The sequence below is a fragment of the Stegostoma tigrinum genome, chromosome 15 (assembly GCF_030684315.1).
Source record: "Stegostoma tigrinum isolate sSteTig4 chromosome 15, sSteTig4.hap1, whole genome shotgun sequence".
Taxonomy (NCBI): Eukaryota; Metazoa; Chordata; class Chondrichthyes; order Orectolobiformes; family Stegostomatidae; genus Stegostoma; species Stegostoma tigrinum.
Window position 1 is genome coordinate 54,368,522 of NC_081368.1, and position 17,417 is coordinate 54,385,938.

Sequence of the window (17,417 nt, forward strand, 5' to 3'; positions counted from 1 at the left end):
AATTTTGTGTTTTCACCAATGTCAATTCTGTGACTTTGATTTGACCAATTAAGCTTCCAAATTCACTTCAGTGTAATAGTTGAGGTTGAATTATATTGATTCTTTTCAGGGATGTTTCAGCATTTTCTGTTCTTAGAGATTCTAGTTTAAGAGTAATTAATTGTGAGTGACCACTGCAGTCTGTGTTTTTAATGATGTTACCAGGGCTGGAGGGCTTGAGTTAAAATGATAGGCAAAATAGGCTTATGGGCTTTTTTTCACTGGAGCATAGGGGTTATAAATGACCTAATAGAGGTTTATAAAATCATGAGGAGCATAGATAAGGTGAATAGCAAAGGTATTTTCCCTAGGGTGGGGGTGTTCAAAACTAGGTGGCATATTTTTAAGGTGAGAGGAGCAAATTTGAAAAGGGACCTGAGGGGCACTTTTTTACACACAGAAGTATACTCATGTGTGGAATGAACTGTCAGAGGAAATGGTAGAAGCAGGTACAGTTACAACATTTGAAATAAATTGGGCAGGTACATGAATAGGAAAGGCTTAGAGGGATATGGGCCAAATGCAGGCAAGTGGGATTAGTTTAGTTTTCAAAACTGATCGGCAAGGATGATTTGGACCAGAAGGCCTGCTTCCATATTGTATGGCTCTGAACAATCTGCTGGGCATTTGTTCAATGGACAAAATGGCCCTTTTCATCCCTTGGCTTTATTGAGCTCTTGCATGATTTCCTTCTAAAATTGACAGTTGTTTAAAATCGGGGTATAATGCTAACTGCAGATTTACATACTTTATTTTGTATAACCTTCTAATAAAAGTGTTTTTGTAGAAAAAGAAATATCAGAGGACAACAGCGCATTCTTCAAATTTCAATAGTGTAGCATTTTATCATTGTTATATTTGTTTATTTAATAATGGAGATGTTACAAGCCTTAAAAGGTTGTCAAAAATCTCATCCAATGATTGACCAACTGGGGTTTATGGATCACTGGGCACCTGTGGAGACTTTCCAGGAGTCTGCAAAACAATCAATGATGTTTGCTGGGCTTTTGCTGCATGTGTTTTATAACAGTGACAGTGACATTCAGCCATCACAATAAGATGCAATACCACAATCACTTTAAAATAAGATTAATTATGTGATGATTTATAATGGTTAACACAGAATATAGAAACTATTTATTATAGAATCCCTACAAGTATGGAAGCAGGACCTTTGGCCCAACAAGTCCACACCAACCGTCAGAGCATCCCACTCAGACACATCCCCCCATGACCCACCTAATCTACACACCCCTGAACACTATGGGCAATTTAGCATGGCCAATCCATCTAACCTGCACATCTTTGGACTGTGGGAGGAAATTGGAGGAAACCCATGCAGGCACGGGGAGAATGTGCAAACTTCATACAGACAGTCACCCGAGATAAAATCAAACCCGGGTCCCTGTCGCTGTGAAGCAGCAGTGCTAACCACTGCCTCCATCATCTTTGCATTTTTGGAACTGTGCAGTTTGTAATGACTTCCAGGTTGAATCATTGTCCAGGCATGGGCAAATAGCAATGTGCAGTGTCTGGAGGAGGTTTTTGGTATAAGCTGGGAAGCAGAAGTGATGTGCATGTTCACAGCGCCGGCAGGTTTCGCGACATCAGTTAGGAGATCATGGTGCATAGATCAGCACCAAAAGTGGCTAAATATCACCAAGTAGTGGGTGCCAGCAAGCTGACTGATCATAGTATGTGAATGCCTATCTTCTACACTTCTCCAGTTTTGGAATGATATGGGAGATTCCTGACCTTTTAGTGGAGGTGACAAAGCATATTTTTAGTCATATTTTTGCAGATTGCAGTTGCCAGTAGTTGAAGTAGAAGCAAAAGACTTTAAAGCTGCAGCTTGTTAAAACACTTTTACATGCTGCATTTTCCTATCATGTTTATTATGTAACTTTATAATTTAGATTGAAAGCTCTGTAATTACCAATCTAATTGAAAAGTGATCCTTCAACAAAATAACATTTGAGGATTATAATCTAATATGATCACTTTTATTTCAGTTGAAAAGCCCCTTGTACTAAATTTTGAATAGACACCAACCATGATGTGGCATGGGAGCTGATGTGTTACTTAGTTGATGCAAAATTACTTATTGTCTGCCTTCTCTTTTTGCTAAATTATGACTTTATCCAATCGTTTGATAGTGGTGGAATTGCATTTGATCACAGCCTGACCCAAACAAGAACATGCAAACAAAAACATAAACAATGCTGCATGTTGCCTCAGAGCGCCAAATACAAGATTTTATCTCTGTAAATCATTCAATGGACTTCTATGAAAGCTATTTAGAAGTCCTAGTCAAGTACCATGATTCGCTCCCGAACTCACTGAAAGACTTGTACGGGTAATCTGCGCTGACACTGCAAGAGAAATCGGGAGGGATTGAACTGTCAGAGCTTTTGGACCAGATATTAAACTGACATCTTATCTGATCTCTCAAAAGGGTGTAAAAGATCGCATGTCCACATTCGAAGTTTACGATTCTCTCTGTTGGTCTGGCCAAAAATATCCTTCAAAATTAATATCACTAAAACATTCCTTGATACGTTGCCCTGCAAATCGGCTGTTATGTGTATTACAACGGCGGCTGCGCTTCAACAAGTCCTGAACTAGCAGCGAATTGCTACAGAACAACATCAGAACGTGAAAAAACATTTTTTTGGTGGGGGGGGGGCAGTGTGTTCTTCCTCTGCTTGCATCACACACTGGCGAAACGTTATTCCGAGAATTATACAAACCAGATTAAAAAGAAATGCACAGGAAGTCGGATTATTTTAAATAAAATGTGCTGGAAACACAAAGCTTGTTCCGTTAGTATGCGCGCGGAGGACAGACAAATTAACATTTTGTGCATAATCCCTTTGCTCTTAGCTGTAAAACAAAAGAGACAGAAGACCATTTCATGCATTCTAAAAACAAAAATAAAAGAGAGAAAACCTCTGCGCAGAGAGAGAGAGAATAGAGAGGGTGATGAGTGGAATTGTATCGCAGATCATCTCTGGTTGAAGTACTGGCTGGGCGGGTGTGCTACAGCATTGCAGACACAAACAGGCTCTGTAAAATAGGTGAGAGAAAGTCGAGGTCTGGGGAGGAGATGTGTGGATTTGAGTCAGCTGTGAAATCTGAATCAAGAATGACACGGAAGGCAGGCACATTTGCACTTCATCTCTCTGACATTCATGCAGGAGCGGGGTTCGGTTTAGGTATTTCCAAAATGTTGCTCAATTTCTATCCTCAGCTTTCTTGCGAGACCAATGTTTCTTGGGGTTGCTCCTCCCACCCCTCCTCCCACGTCGGTGAGCCAATGGGGTTTTTTTGGGGTGGTTGGTGGTCGTGGCGGTGGTATGAGGGATGTGCGAGACCCGCCTGCAGGCAGTATGGATTGGTGAGCGGAGCTGGCGGTAGGAGGTGCAATGGGGTGGGGGGGAAGGGTGGTGGTAGAGACAGTGCAGGGGGAAGCCGCTGACTGGCTGCGGTAAGCGTCGCTCAGGCGCTGCGCTGCTATCAAGTTGCGGCGGAGCTGGTGACAAGGGCTGCAAAAGCCGGGGCTGACTTTGAGTTCGTAGCAGCTCCAACTCAAGAGGGAGAGCCGAGAGTCGGAGAAGCCCGGCGACCTCCTGCCAACTTCAACCCGGAGCATGTTTGAGCACTCTGCGAGGCACAGCGCCATCCGCACCGCCGACTCAGTCACTGACTGACTTCTGTACCTTTTCAGCCCCCAGCGATTCGCGAGGGACGGGAGAAAAGCGAAGGTGAAAAGAGATTTTTGTAAAAAAAGGAAGAGAATAATTGCTTGCTTTTAATGATTTTTTTTAAAGAGAAGTGTGCAGAATCTTAGATCTAATTGCCTCTCACTCATTGCAGCCGTGTGTGCAATATTGCATTTGTCGAGCTCGGTCCGCTCCCACCGCTGTTCAAAATGTTTGAAATATTTTCTGTCGTCTCCCCCCCCCCCCATTTCTGGACGTTGCTGCAAATGTTAATTACCCCCACCCCCCCCCCCCCCCGACACTCTCTCTCGCTCTTCTGCAAATGTTGGTTCTTATGCCCTTCTGTCGCTGTAGCTGTAACACGAATTGCATTTGTAATTATTGCAGACATCAGCTTCAAGTTTTTTTTAATCAACTTCTTGCTCTTCTTCTCTGTCACCCCCCCACCACCTTCTCCTCCACCCCACCCCTCATTTTTTTTTCTTGCTCGTCTTCTGCAGAAGTTGACGCTTCGTGTTTGTTTTCGTTTTTCGCGTCCGCTGCCCCTGTTTCCCTCCCACCAAGCCCTCTCACCTTTTTGGCAAAAGAAATTTATTTTATTTTTTTTGTGTGTGTGTGTTTAGGAGGAGCTGCAGTGTATGTGTGTGCGTGCGTGCATTTTTGCAAATTGCTCCGGAGGAGGATCGAGGGAGATGGCTGCGTTTGCTGCTGCCCTGATGCTTCTGCTGACGGCGGTGGTACCTCGGGTTTCAGGGCAGGAGAAGGATTACAGCCTCCGGGAGGAGCTGCCCGATAACGTGCTGGTGGCCAATCTGGTGCGGGACCTGAACCTGACGGCGGCGGCGGCGGCCGGTCTGCCCCTCACCTTCAAGCTGGTCTCCAAGACCGGGGATGCCCCGCTGCTGCGGGTGGAGGGCAGCAGCGGGGAGCTATACACCACTATCCACCGCATCGACCGGGAGAAGCTGTGCGCTAACTCCTTCAGCGACAGCCGCTGCTTCTACGAGGTCGAGGTGGCCGTGCTGCCCAACGAGGTCTTCCAGCTGGTCAAGATGCGCTTCCTCATTGAAGATGTCAACGACAACGCTCCGCTTTTCCCCTCGGCGGTTATCAACATCTCCATCCCGGAGAACACAGCCGTCAACTCCCGCTACTCGGTGCCCTCTGCCCTGGACCCGGACGCTGGCATCAATGGCATCCAGCACTACGAGCTGCTCAAGGGGCAGAGCGTCTTTGGGCTGGACATCATTGAGACCCCCGAAGGTGACAAGTGGCCCCAGCTCATTGTCCAGCAGAGCCTGGACCGCGAGCAGAAGGACACCTATGTGATGAAGATCAAGGTGGAGGACGGCGGCGAGCCCCCACGCTCCAGCACCGCCATCCTCCAGATCACCGTCACCGACGTCAACGACAACCGGCCTGTCTTCAAGGAAGGGGAGACCGACGTCCACATCCCCGAGGACGCGCCGGTGGGCACGTCAGTCGTCCAGCTGCACGCCACCGACGCCGACCTGGGCTCCAATGCCGTCGTCCGCTTCTCCTTCAGCAACCAGGTCTCTCCGCTGGCCCGCCGCCTCTTCGCCATCAATCCGTCCACCGGCCTGATCACCGTCAGGCAGCCGCTGGACCGAGAGGAGTTCCCCGTGCACAAGTTGACCGTCCTGGCCAGCGACGGGAGCTCGACCCCCTCCAGGGCCGTGGTCACCATTAACATCACTGACGTCAATGACAACGTGCCCGCCATCGACACCAGGTATATCATTAACCCCGTCAATGGCACCGTCTTGCTGTCGGAAAACGCACCCCTCAATACCAAAATCGCCCTGATCACCGTCACGGACGAAGATGCAGATCTAAATGGGAAGGTCACCTGCTTCACTGACCACGATGTCCCATACCGTTTGAAGCCTGTGTTTGAAAGCCAGTTCTTACTAGAAACTGCTGCCTTGCTGGACTATGAGAGTATGAAAGAATATACTATTAAGATAGTGGCTTCCGATGCAGGCAAACCACCGTTGAATCAATCAGCCACTGTGGTGATTAAGCTGAAGGATGAGAATGATAATGCTCCTGTTTTTAATCAGCCCGTAATTGGCCTGTCAATCCCTGAAAATAACACCCCTGGTACACAGTTAACAAAAATCAGTGCCACTGACGCGGACAGTGGGAAAAATGCAGAGATCGCTTACCTCCTGGGTCCCAATGCCCCGTCTGTCTTCAGTGTAGATCGGCGAACTGGCATTCTGTCAGCTATGAGGAGATTAGACCGAGAGAAACAGGACCGTTATGTTTTTACAGTACTGGCCAGGGATGGAGGCAAGCCTTCTATTCAGAGCAACGCTACTGTGGTTGTGACTGTGTTAGATCAAAATGACAACAGCCCTTCCTTCACACACAGTGAATACAATTTCTACGTGCCTGAAAACCTGCCCATGTATGGAACAGTTGGACTTATTACTGTTACAGATGCAGATGCAGGAGATAATGCAGCTGTTAGCCTTTCCATCTTGAATAATAAAGGCTACTTTATCATTGACCCCACCAGTGGGGTCATCAAGCCCAATATTACGTTTGACAGGGAGCAGCAAAGTTCCTATACATTTCAAGTCATGGCTGTGGATGGAGGAAGGCCTCAAAGGTCCTCTGTGGCCAGGGTGACCATAAATGTTGTTGATGTAAATGATAACAGTCCAGTGTTTGTATATCCTCCATCTAACTTCTCGTATGAACTAGTATCGACCTCTGCTAACCCTGGCTCTGTGGTGGGTAAAGTTTTTGCAATTGACAATGACACAGGGATGAATGCGGAACTGCGCTACAGTATAGTCAGTGGCAATTCCAGAGGACTGTTTGCCATTGACCCAGTGACTGGCAATATCACTTTGCAAGAGAAGGTGACTGCTGCAGACCATGGCTTATACAGGCTCGTGGTGAAGGTCATTGATTTGGGTCAGCCGGAATCCTTGCATGCCATGGCACTTGTGCACTTGTTTCTCAATGAAACCATCAATAATTTCACCTACGTTCAAGACCTGGTACGGAAGAGTATGGAAACGCCATTGGATAAGAACGTTGGAAACAGCCAGATGACTCCACAGACTAATGATTATATTAAGATTGTTATAGCTATCATAGCTGGGACTATGACTGTCATTCTTGTTATTTTTGTGACTGCTTTGGTGCGTTGCCGTCACACGCCACGACATAAAACTGTGCAGAAGGGGAAACAGAGCGGGGAGTGGGTGTCTCCCAATCAGGAGAACCGACAGATTAAGAAGAAGAAAAGAAAGAAGAAGAGGTCGCCAAAGAACCTTCTGCTGAATTTTGTTACAATTGAGGAGTCCAAACCAGATGACCCTGCTCATGAGCACATCAATGGCACGTTGGACCTTCCAGTGGAATTGGAGGATCAGACTATGGGCAAGTACAACTGGGGCACAACACCCACCACTTTTAAACCCGATAGCCCGGACCTGGGAAAACACTACAAGTCAGCCTCCCCACAGCCCTCCTTTCAAATCAAGCCAGAGACTCCAGTGCCGGTTAAGAAGCATCACGTGGTCCAAGAGTTACCGCTGGATAACACATTTGTGGTGGGCTGCGACTCCCTGTCCAAGTGCTCTTCAAGCAGTTCTGACCCCTACAGCGTATCAGAATGCAGTTGTCAGGGAGGCTTCAAGACTGCAGGGCCAATCCACACCAGACAGGTAATTCAGAGATTCTAACGGGCCCTCACAGAGAGATCTTGTCTTGAAGATTAAAAGCCTTGAATGGTCATGCATGGCTGAGGCATTGAAATGTAAACAGCTTGTGATTCATCAATGTTGGAGAGAGAAATTAGAATGAAGTGGCATTTAGCTGGTGGTGATTTGCTGAGTTGTTGTTTCAACAATATGGTCTCTAGGTGGCACTGTAGTACTTCCTGGGTGTACAGAAAGCTGCAGCAGTTGTGAAGAGAAGGGCACTGCGAGTAGACTGTGGAGTAGCAGGCACAGGAATCCTGAGATGCGTAGTGCAGGTGCAATGTGAGGCTGTACAAAATCGATCTTTGGTTTCTGTTCAGAGACGTTGGCACCAGCAGTAAGGAAGGGAGGAACAGACTACACATTACACAGCAAAACAGTACCCCATTATACTGAAGAACAAAGACAGTAATATATTTAAAAAAAACTTGTATTAAAACTGCTGTGACTCAACCATTGCCATTCTGTTAAATAAACATGCTTTTGTAAGGAATGTTCTATAATTTCTAATGTGGAAATCTCCAGGGGACAAGGGAAAAGAGGTGCTTCTCGATTCGGTTTAATAGAATAAGTAATTCTTATGCTCAAATCTTGGAATGTTGAAATTAAAACAGCATGATTATTCATGTTTTGAAACACTGAATCTGACTTCTCTATCACCTTGCATGCTGGAGCCGAAATGCTTAAATTAATTGTCTATTTTTAATGTGTCGAACATGCACATTGAATTAACTGAGGCAACAGGCAAATTATGTACCTTCTGTGTGTTGAGAAAATGACATTTGGGTCTACAGAGCTAGCCCCTGGGTTGCAACTGAAAACTTCATTCTCGTTTTTCTTGTGCAGTCTCTTAATGCTTTTCACACCGTAAAATATTTCTGAAAAATAGGAGGCAAAGGGTAAATACGAATGTTCCAGTCAAATGGGGGAAGGGCAGGTAAGATTAAAATCAAAGAAAATGGACCTGCACCAAAAAGCGTTGTGTTACTGAGGGGAAAGGGCAACAGTAACATAGGTGCTTTCAAAAGCATGTTGATTGACAGTGCATTGGGGAGGATGTGCTTGCAAACCTTAATCGCAACAAAAGTGCTCAAAATGATATGCAAATGTTTCAAATGAAATGGGTGGCAGAACAGTGTGTACTATTGAACATTGTAATGTCTGTTTAATGTAGCTCACTGAATCTCCATTATTCTTTACTGTACTGGGTTCCTTTGAGACCTGTTTAACTCTGGTAGGCAAACGGAACCGTAGTTGGAGCCAAACAGCTACCGGCTTTGCGACTCAATTAATTATTCAACTGCTTGGAGAACAATTGCATGTACTGTTTGTCTCAAGTATTTTCCCTGTGAGTAGCTTTTGTTTTTGTCTAGCATTTAGGTCAGTATATCTTGTGCTATCAGTCACAAAAAAATATATAGGAAGAAAAACAGTAAGATTAGTTTTGTTCTCTGGGCAACTTCATTCCAACTTGCAGATGAATTTAGCTTCAGGAATTCACTGATTTTGGAGTCTATTCAGCTATGAATATGCTTGTTTCCTGGTGTAAATAAACATTTCATTTGGATCAAAGTTTGGTTCTGTGGCTCTATTCAATCCATGCAAATTTTAAACTGTAGAGATTGCCTCCCCTCCTCACTCAAAGTTGTTGGGATTTCAAACCCTCTATTTATTAAACCACTAGGAGTCAGTAGTTCTACCTTCTTGAAAGATTAGATTATTGTTTTCCTGAGGATTGGCTAAACCGTAAGAAAACCTGTAAACTAATTTCACAGAAAATACGTCTGAACTGGTATGCCAGCTAGAACTACTCGTGGTTGTTCAAACCTATAGTCCATACCAAAATAATTTTACAAAAATACTCTATTTTGTGATGCAGCTTTCTACGTTTCAGAGAAAATTCCCATTTGGTAATCTTTCAGAGGGTTGTGTCAAATAAAATGTTGGGAGAGGCGGGGTGGTGGGGAGGTATTGGGAATTTTCTACATATTGCTGCCTTGCTTACATTGATGCCCTGTCTTGATTATTAGCATCGGAAAGCATTCAAAGCCTGTGTGCACTTTAGTATAAAGACTACCACACATACATTTAATCTAGCCTTTGAAAATGTTGCAGTTTCACCTTGGCACAAAAATATGTTTTGACTTCTGTTAACACGTATGTTGAACTATACCTCGTACTTAACACAGTGTAGAACAGACTAGCCTGTAATTAAAGATTAAAAACTGATTTAACAATGATAGACCTGTGGCCCTTCTCAACCTAGGTGACTGTGGTTGTGTCATTGTCAATGGTGCTTTATAAGATCCATTTGTTGTTAGCCAGTTTGAAATCTTATTGTACTTACAGCTAACACAGTGCTGGACATTCACTGCACCTCAAGTCAACTCACTTTTTAAAATTCACCACGGCAGGTTGAAAGATTATAGTTGAGAGCAACAGCACAGAATTGTTTTACAATTTTTACCTAATCATCCCACCATCAAGTGTCGAGTACCATTTGCAGACTCTATGGATTACTTCTTTCTATGGGATTTCATAGATCTACAGTGCTACAGATGCTTTATCTGTAACAGTTAATCCAATAAGCACAACATATGTAATAAATCAAATAGTGAGGGAAAGGTTTCACCAAGAATTTCTCAAGAATTGTTCCTTCAGAGCTGGCAAACATTTGCTCACGTCGTTTACTGTTTGTTTTCATTCACAGAAATGTTATGGTTTTCTAAATAAGATTATACAATCAGCCCAATCTGTCTTTTAAGTACAGATATTGAAGTAGTGTCAGTGGAACAGAATGATTGATTTCCATTTATTGCATCTCAAATTGCCATTCAAGCGACCAGAAGAGGGAACCAATCCTGTTATTAAACCTAAATATATGAGGTAGTGGTTGCTTACTCTGAAAGAAGCTGTTTAGTATGGGCTAATGTTCTTGATATTGCAAAATGTTGTTATGCCAATGAATTGATTGCAGTGGAACTTCATCATTACAAACTCACCCTACCTACATTAGTCAGTCCCCACAAATACTCTATTGGTAATTTATGCGTGCTTAGAAGGTCTAAATTTGATTTACAACCCCTGATCTCTGTTATAAGTTTTCAAGGTGCACTTACACAGAAGGTGCTGCAATTGATCTTATTGCACCTGGACTGAGAATGAAACAATTGGATTGGTTTTATTGATATCCACTGACTCCTCTGAGGAAGTCTACAGGTGCGTGCTTCAGTTGAAGGCAATGAGTTCTGGTACCCTCTTGCTGTTAAATATCTCTCATCACTCACGAGAGTGGCCATGTGGGCAAATTGCTTAAGGCCAATAATTGTACATGAAACACAAACTGAGTATGATCTAGCTTTCAGCAGTAGTTGGCGCAATAAAAACATTATTTTCCAAATCTGCGTTAAAAAATTTGGCAGTGGTGAAAGATCCATGCATTACCAATATAGATAATGGTAACAGTGTACCATAACCAGGCTTCTTCACTGGTGTCTGAGTTTGTAATAATAAGGTTTGACTGCACACTTGCAATGTTATGTGAAATGTGCAACATTTATTTAACGCGCTTGTGTATGTTGATTTTATTATTCTTGCAACATCATTGAAGCAATTTGCAGTTGTATCTATTAAAAGAAGCAGTTAAATTCACTGATAAGAATAAGTGCAATGTAGTGTAAAACAGCTTCATTTATACTTTTGTGGTAGACGTACCATTTATTTCATTTTAAACTAAAATTCATTTAGGTATTTATACATCTGTATTTTTGGTCTGGCCTGTGTACCTCATTTTGTATATTTTACACGCGTTTACTGTCTTGTGCAAAACTCATTTCTTCATTAAACTTTTTTCGCATTACACTAACACATGAGCAGAATTTTTGGTGTTTTGAGTCCAAGGTTTATGATGGGAGTGTTATGTTTTAGTTTCTTTTAAAAATAACTCATTTTCTAATCTTCTCCGTGGCAGTTTCTTTTTTCTCTTTTCGTCCTGAAAATGATGACTTCCTTGGAAATAGGACTTCATGAGCATTAGTTAATACCTGAAACTTTCCTTAAATGACCACTGTTTATGTACACATCTTGACAGTGCGTACCAAATAAGTATTCAACTGTTGTGTATCACATCAGTGCTTATTTCTGTTTCTGCCTGATTATAATTCCCTCCAGGAGTAGCTGCATTTCACTGAGGATCATAGACCGAGGATGATTTTTGTTCCCCCGGGAAACTGAGATTTACTAAGTGAGCGCAGGACTAATTCTGATAAACTCACTGAGCGATTGTTAGAGCTGTTTTTTTCTCCCCTTTGATAAATGCATAAGAAGAGTCCAGAAAGAGCCAGGAATTGTATACGTGGAGAAAATACTAAGGTGCGCTGACTTGAAATTTTACTCTCCATCTGCCTATATTTTATGAGTCAATTCATGCTGCCTGATTCATACATTTAGTGAACTACCATTCAACAGCCTTTATTTCTTCATCCATGAAGCCTGTGCAAACAGAGGATCCTAGATAAGAGATTATTCTTCCACATGTAAGGGGCAAAATGCCAGATATCAATTGTGTTTAAGAATGACACAAATCACTTCACAGCATGGGGGCCTCTGGTTATTGATGAAGAATGCTGGCCTATTATTTTTTTCCCTTTTTCTTATGTTGGGGAAACTTAAACCAGTTGTGTGACCACCTATCCTGACAAAATCAGGGACTCAATATGACAATGCTGAGGTCCATTCTGAGCTGACCATTTTATCAAGAGAGCATCTGCCCAATTTCTAATCCAGTTAATCTATAACAATTGGTACTTTACGGCTCCTTTTAAGTACCAAAATCTTGAACATTAAGCAGCTGTAGGAAATTAACATGCAAATGAGGCAGGTTTTACACAATGGCTTAAAGGAGGAAACAGGAAGAGAAGTGGTCCAGTTGATGGAGGAAATGCTTAACTTAGGACATTAGCAGCTAAAGGCACATGTGCCATTGGTGAAGTAATTAAAATGGAGATATTCAAGAAGTCCGAATTGGAGGAGCACAGCTATTTGAGGGCTGATGGAAATGGCAGTTACTCCAAGGAGAAGGTGATTTGAAGGATTTGAAATCAAAACTGAGTGTCGTAAAGTCGAAGCATTGCTTAACCAGGGTACGGTATAGGGCTTCATGCGAGGATTTGGTGTGAGTGTGGAAATGAACAACAAAGTTTTGGATAAAACAGTGTGGAGCTAGAGAAACACAGCAGGCCATGCAGCATCAGAGGAGTAAGAAAGTTGACGTTTCAGGTCGGGACCCTTCTTCACAAAAAAATTTTTCTGAAGAAGGGCCCCGAACCAAAACATCAACTTTCCTGCTCCTCTGGTGCTACCTGGCCTGCAATGTTCCTCCAGCTCCACGCTGTGTTATCTCAGACTCCTGCATCTGCAGTTCTTACTATCTTTGAGAAAGTTTTTGAAAACGTCAGGTTTACAGAGGATAAACTATTGGAGGTTGGCCAACAGCTTGTATAGTCAAATCTGAAGGTAAGAAAGACCATTTTAACAGCAAATGAAGATCCAGGTAAAGTTAGATGATGTCAAAGAGATGGAAAGGTCTCGGTTATGTTGCAAATTTATGGTTGGAAGCTCAACTCTAAGGTACTTCATACCAGACCACTGCAACTGATAAGAGAAGCTCAGAATCACTCTGTAAAAGAGAAATGGAAGTCTCAGCAATGAACAGCACCACTTAACATATGTAGTGATGATTCTGCCGTTAAACATAGGGAGCTGTGAGAGAGATTTAATTGTAGGAGCTGATTCCTGTGAATCGGTGCACTGATGAAAACCAGCACAACTGCAGAGATTTTTCTGAAGAGGGTCTAAGCCTGAAACGTCAACCTTCCTGTTCCTCTGATGCTGCTTGGCCTGCCGTGTTCATCCAGCTTGACACCTTATTGTCTGCAGAGACTAGCTGTCGCTCTAACTGGAAAGTATGAAACTGATAGAGAAAATTTTCTCTAATTAAAGCAAGTAAAGAAGTGTGTTATTGCCCTGGTAATGCAGCTGAACAAAGCCGCTTGGCCTGCTGTGTTCATCCAGCTCCACACTTTGTTAGCTCGGATTCTCCAGTATCTGCAGTTCCCATTATGTCTGAATGCAGCTGAACGTATTAGATTATGGAAAAGAGGTGGGTTTCCACCATTAATTGAACATTTTCCCTTCCTTATGGGGAATTCCAATCAAAATTAATCTGAAATAAATATAAATCCCTACATATTAGCTATCACTAGTGTAAGATGATGGCATTTTAATCCATATGTTTGTTTGGTCATGTTTCACATGAAAAAGTATTTGCATTGATTAATGGTTTTTACAGACAACTCCAGTCAGAACAGTTGGAGATAACTATTAGGCTGTACGTTTTCCTGCTGACTGTGAACTTAGGCAAAACATTTTTAAAATGAATTGCAGCTACTGTTCTGTCTTTTTTTCTCCCCATTAAATTTCCTAGACCATATTTGACAATAAGCTACAAATATTATCTGTTTAAAAGTTGTAATGATAGGGCCCCGGGAAGTATTGTTGAACAGAGACCTGTGGCTGCAGGTATATAGTTCCTTGAAAGTGGTGTCACAGGTTGACAGATTGGTGAAGAATTTCACACACTTGCCTTCATTGTCAGAGCATTGATTACAGGAGTTGGGAAGCCATGTTATGGCTATACAAGCCAGTGGTTAGGCCACCTTTGGAATACTACATACAGTTTTGATCGTTTTGCTAATGGAAGGATATTACTAAATAGGTAAGGATGGCAAAAAAGATTTACAAGGATGTTACTGAGACTGGAGGGTTTATAAGAAGAAGTTGGATAGACTGGTACATTTTTCCCTGGAGTATGTGAGACTAAGGCCTGACCTACAGGGGTTTATAAAATTATCAGGGACACCAATAAGGTGAATAAACAAGCCTTTCCTCCAGAGCATGGGAGTCCAGTACTAGAGGGCGTCGGTTTAAGGTTAGTGGGAAAGATTTTTAGGAGACCTGAGGTGCAACTTTTTCATGCTCAGGCTGGTGTGTAAATAGAATGAGCTGTCAGTGGAAGTAGCAGAGGCAAGTTGCAAGACATTTTACAGCTACATGGATAGGAAAGATATAGAATGATATGGGCCAAATGCAGGAAATGAGACTAGTTTTGTTTAGAAAATTGGGTCAGCATGGAGGAGTTGGGCTGAAGGGTCAGTTTCCATGCTGCATGATTTTATGACTCTTGAGTTTTTTCTGCCTGTTTTCTGTCAAGGCTTTATTCCCCCTAAACTAGTGACAGACCATTTCATTTGAGGTACCGATTATTCTGCCTGGTTTCTGTTGAACATTCCTCCATTTAAAAATAATAATGACAGCATTTTATGAGTTATTTGCTGCTCCTGAAGGGCTTTGAAACATCCTCATGAAGCAATAAAGTGCGACATCAATGTAAGTCTTTTCCTGTTTCTTGATGAGGCAGTCGCTGGGGCTGAAAATAAAATGGGTATTAGGTTAGAATTTTGATTAATTCATTTAAAAAAATACTTGAAGATTCTTGTTTGTAGGATTTCATCATGGTGCATTGACATGAGCTTTGGTACTGATTGAAGGACACTTGTTGTAATGCCTGATGATGTTTGTATATTTTGAAAGCTCTTTTTAATTCAGCTGTTATAGACGTTACTCTGTTGCTGTGCAGAAAATAGGGAGCAAGCCCACACTAGCAGTCAACTCCCATGGAGAAATGAAATGAGTAACATTAACAATGGAAAACAGCATAATAAATTGCAGTGCCAAATTAGAGAGTTAATTGATTCCACCTAAAGCACAAAATTCATTTATTTGTGCCCATTCACAAATATCCAGACGTTCATTACTATTATCAATGACAACAAATAAGGAAGTCTTGCATTGCTGTAGTATTGTTCTTATCTACATCTGGGCTACAAGCTCTGAGTTCAAGTTCCCCAATGAGACCTTTGCCCCAGAACGCTGTGTTCACAATATGACAAAACAGATTGATCTGTCAGCCTGTAAATTCTTCCAGTATGCCTGATGGCAGATGGTTAGAGTGGGAGCATTTCCTGGTAAAACCATCCTGCGGGAGGTAATGGTAAAGTGCTGCCCTAATTTGCGTGTGAAAGTCCATGGCCCAACATTTGGAAATGGGAAAAGATAGCAGCAATGGATAAGTTTGCTTTCTACTTCCAGTGCAGTGACAAGACAAAAATAAAGACACTGATTCAGAGTTGGCAATAAAGGGAGATTAATGCATCCATGTTTACCCATACATTTCTCATGATCTTGGAGCACCTCAAAATGCTTTCCACCCAACAAAATACGTTTGAAGTGCAAGTCTTGTTGTAATGTGAAAATAAAGACTTGCGCATGCTAGAAATCTGAAACAGAAACTACTGGAGAAACTCAGCAGGTCTGACAGTGCCTGTCGATAGGAAAACAGTTAACGTTTTGATTCAATGCCCCTCCATCAGACTTGAAACATTAACTTTTTCTCACCACAGATGCTGCCAGCCCTTCTAAGTTTCTCCAGCACTTTCTGCTTTTACTCTACGTTTCCATGGCCAGATTAAACAAAGCAAGCGTTCAAAGTCCAGAATAAAATAAAGTGTCAGGGTATCTGTGCTGATAACTGTCAATTGGGGGATAAAGATTGGTCTGGACACGATGGAAAACATCCCTACTGTTCTCTGAACAGTGGCATGGGAGCCTTATGTCCAGACTGGGCCTTGTTTAATGACTCAGCTGTGAAATGGCACCTCCAACAGCACATCACTGGGTGAGTCCAAAATTGTTGAATAATGAGCAGAATTCGGTGAAATAAGATACTCTGTATAGATACACACCACGTATGACATTTTTCTCTTTAGTACAGCCAGCAATAACCCCAGTATTTTTGTCAGGTTCACCAAGTCGAGCTACCAGCTGGATCTGTTTAAAACAAATTTGTCGTCCCAGCTGTCACCCTTTATGAAGTCAACAAGTTTATTCCAGAATTGCCAACTGTAGCACACAACTCTACACTGGGATCCGAACAAAGCGCATTGTAAAAGCAGCTATTACTGGTACAGTTAAGAAGCAACACTCATTAGCAGAAACAGTTCTCCAATAAAAGAATAGTGTAAAACCTATCTTGCAGATTGAGTTTTACCCATTGAATGAAGAATTAACATGTAGTTCCATGAATTTAGGCAACACCCAGATAACATTTTCGGGGGTGTTATTTTTTTCCTTTCCCGTTCTGACTCCTGTTGCTGTGTTGTACGCTTGGAAACTAATCACCCTGAGCATTGCATCCGATTTGCCTTCTCTGAGCAGAAACAGCGTAGGCAGGTTATTAACCATCAGCTACATGACCATTAACTAAATCCTACTTTAACCCCAATATATTTTCCAGCAACTTTACTGGATAGTGGTCAGGAGCAAGACTGCAAGTAGAATTCCCTGTTTCAAGCCTACTGTCGACGAAACTGCCAACTCCATCGAAATTAGCAAACTCTACTTAGGCCCAAACTTTAACCTGGATCCTTCCAAAGGGTAGAATTTCTCTAGCAGATGCTGCTAAAACTGTTCTTACCGCAACATATCATGTGGCTTAATTGCACATCGTCTTTATCAACTTGGCAACTGAGATGACATATATGTTTTCTGCTTAGAGCAGTTGTTGGACTCAGAGTATCATATGTAATAAGGTTGTGGTGTCAACGGCCACTTACTACAAGGCAATATAACATTAAGCATCTTGGAATTTTACTGTTCTGAGGTATATAGTAGGTGTCATTTTGTCTTTCACATACCCTTACAAATTATAGATACAGTGGATGAAGTCATTACACATTTGTATGACATTTCTCTATTGTCTGTTTTAACACAAATGATCTGTTATGTTCAGTTTGTT

General features: G+C 42.4%; 1 protein-coding gene across 3 annotated transcripts in view; it reads left to right on the top strand.

The window, feature by feature from the left end:
- The first annotated feature begins 3,511 nt into the window (after positions 1–3,511).
- The window catches only part of pcdh11 (protocadherin 11), a 689,460-nt gene continuing 675,554 nt past the window's right edge, over positions 3,512–17,417 (top strand). For all 3 annotated transcript variants that reach the window (XM_048544562.2, XM_048544563.2, XM_048544564.2), the window contains exons 1-2: positions 3,512–3,803; positions 4,385–7,468. In XM_048544562.2, coding sequence (XP_048400519.2) covers positions 4,400–7,468 — 3,069 coding nt within the window. In that variant the 5' untranslated portion in view covers positions 3,512–3,803; positions 4,385–4,399. The remainder of the gene's footprint in view (positions 3,804–4,384; positions 7,469–17,417) is intronic.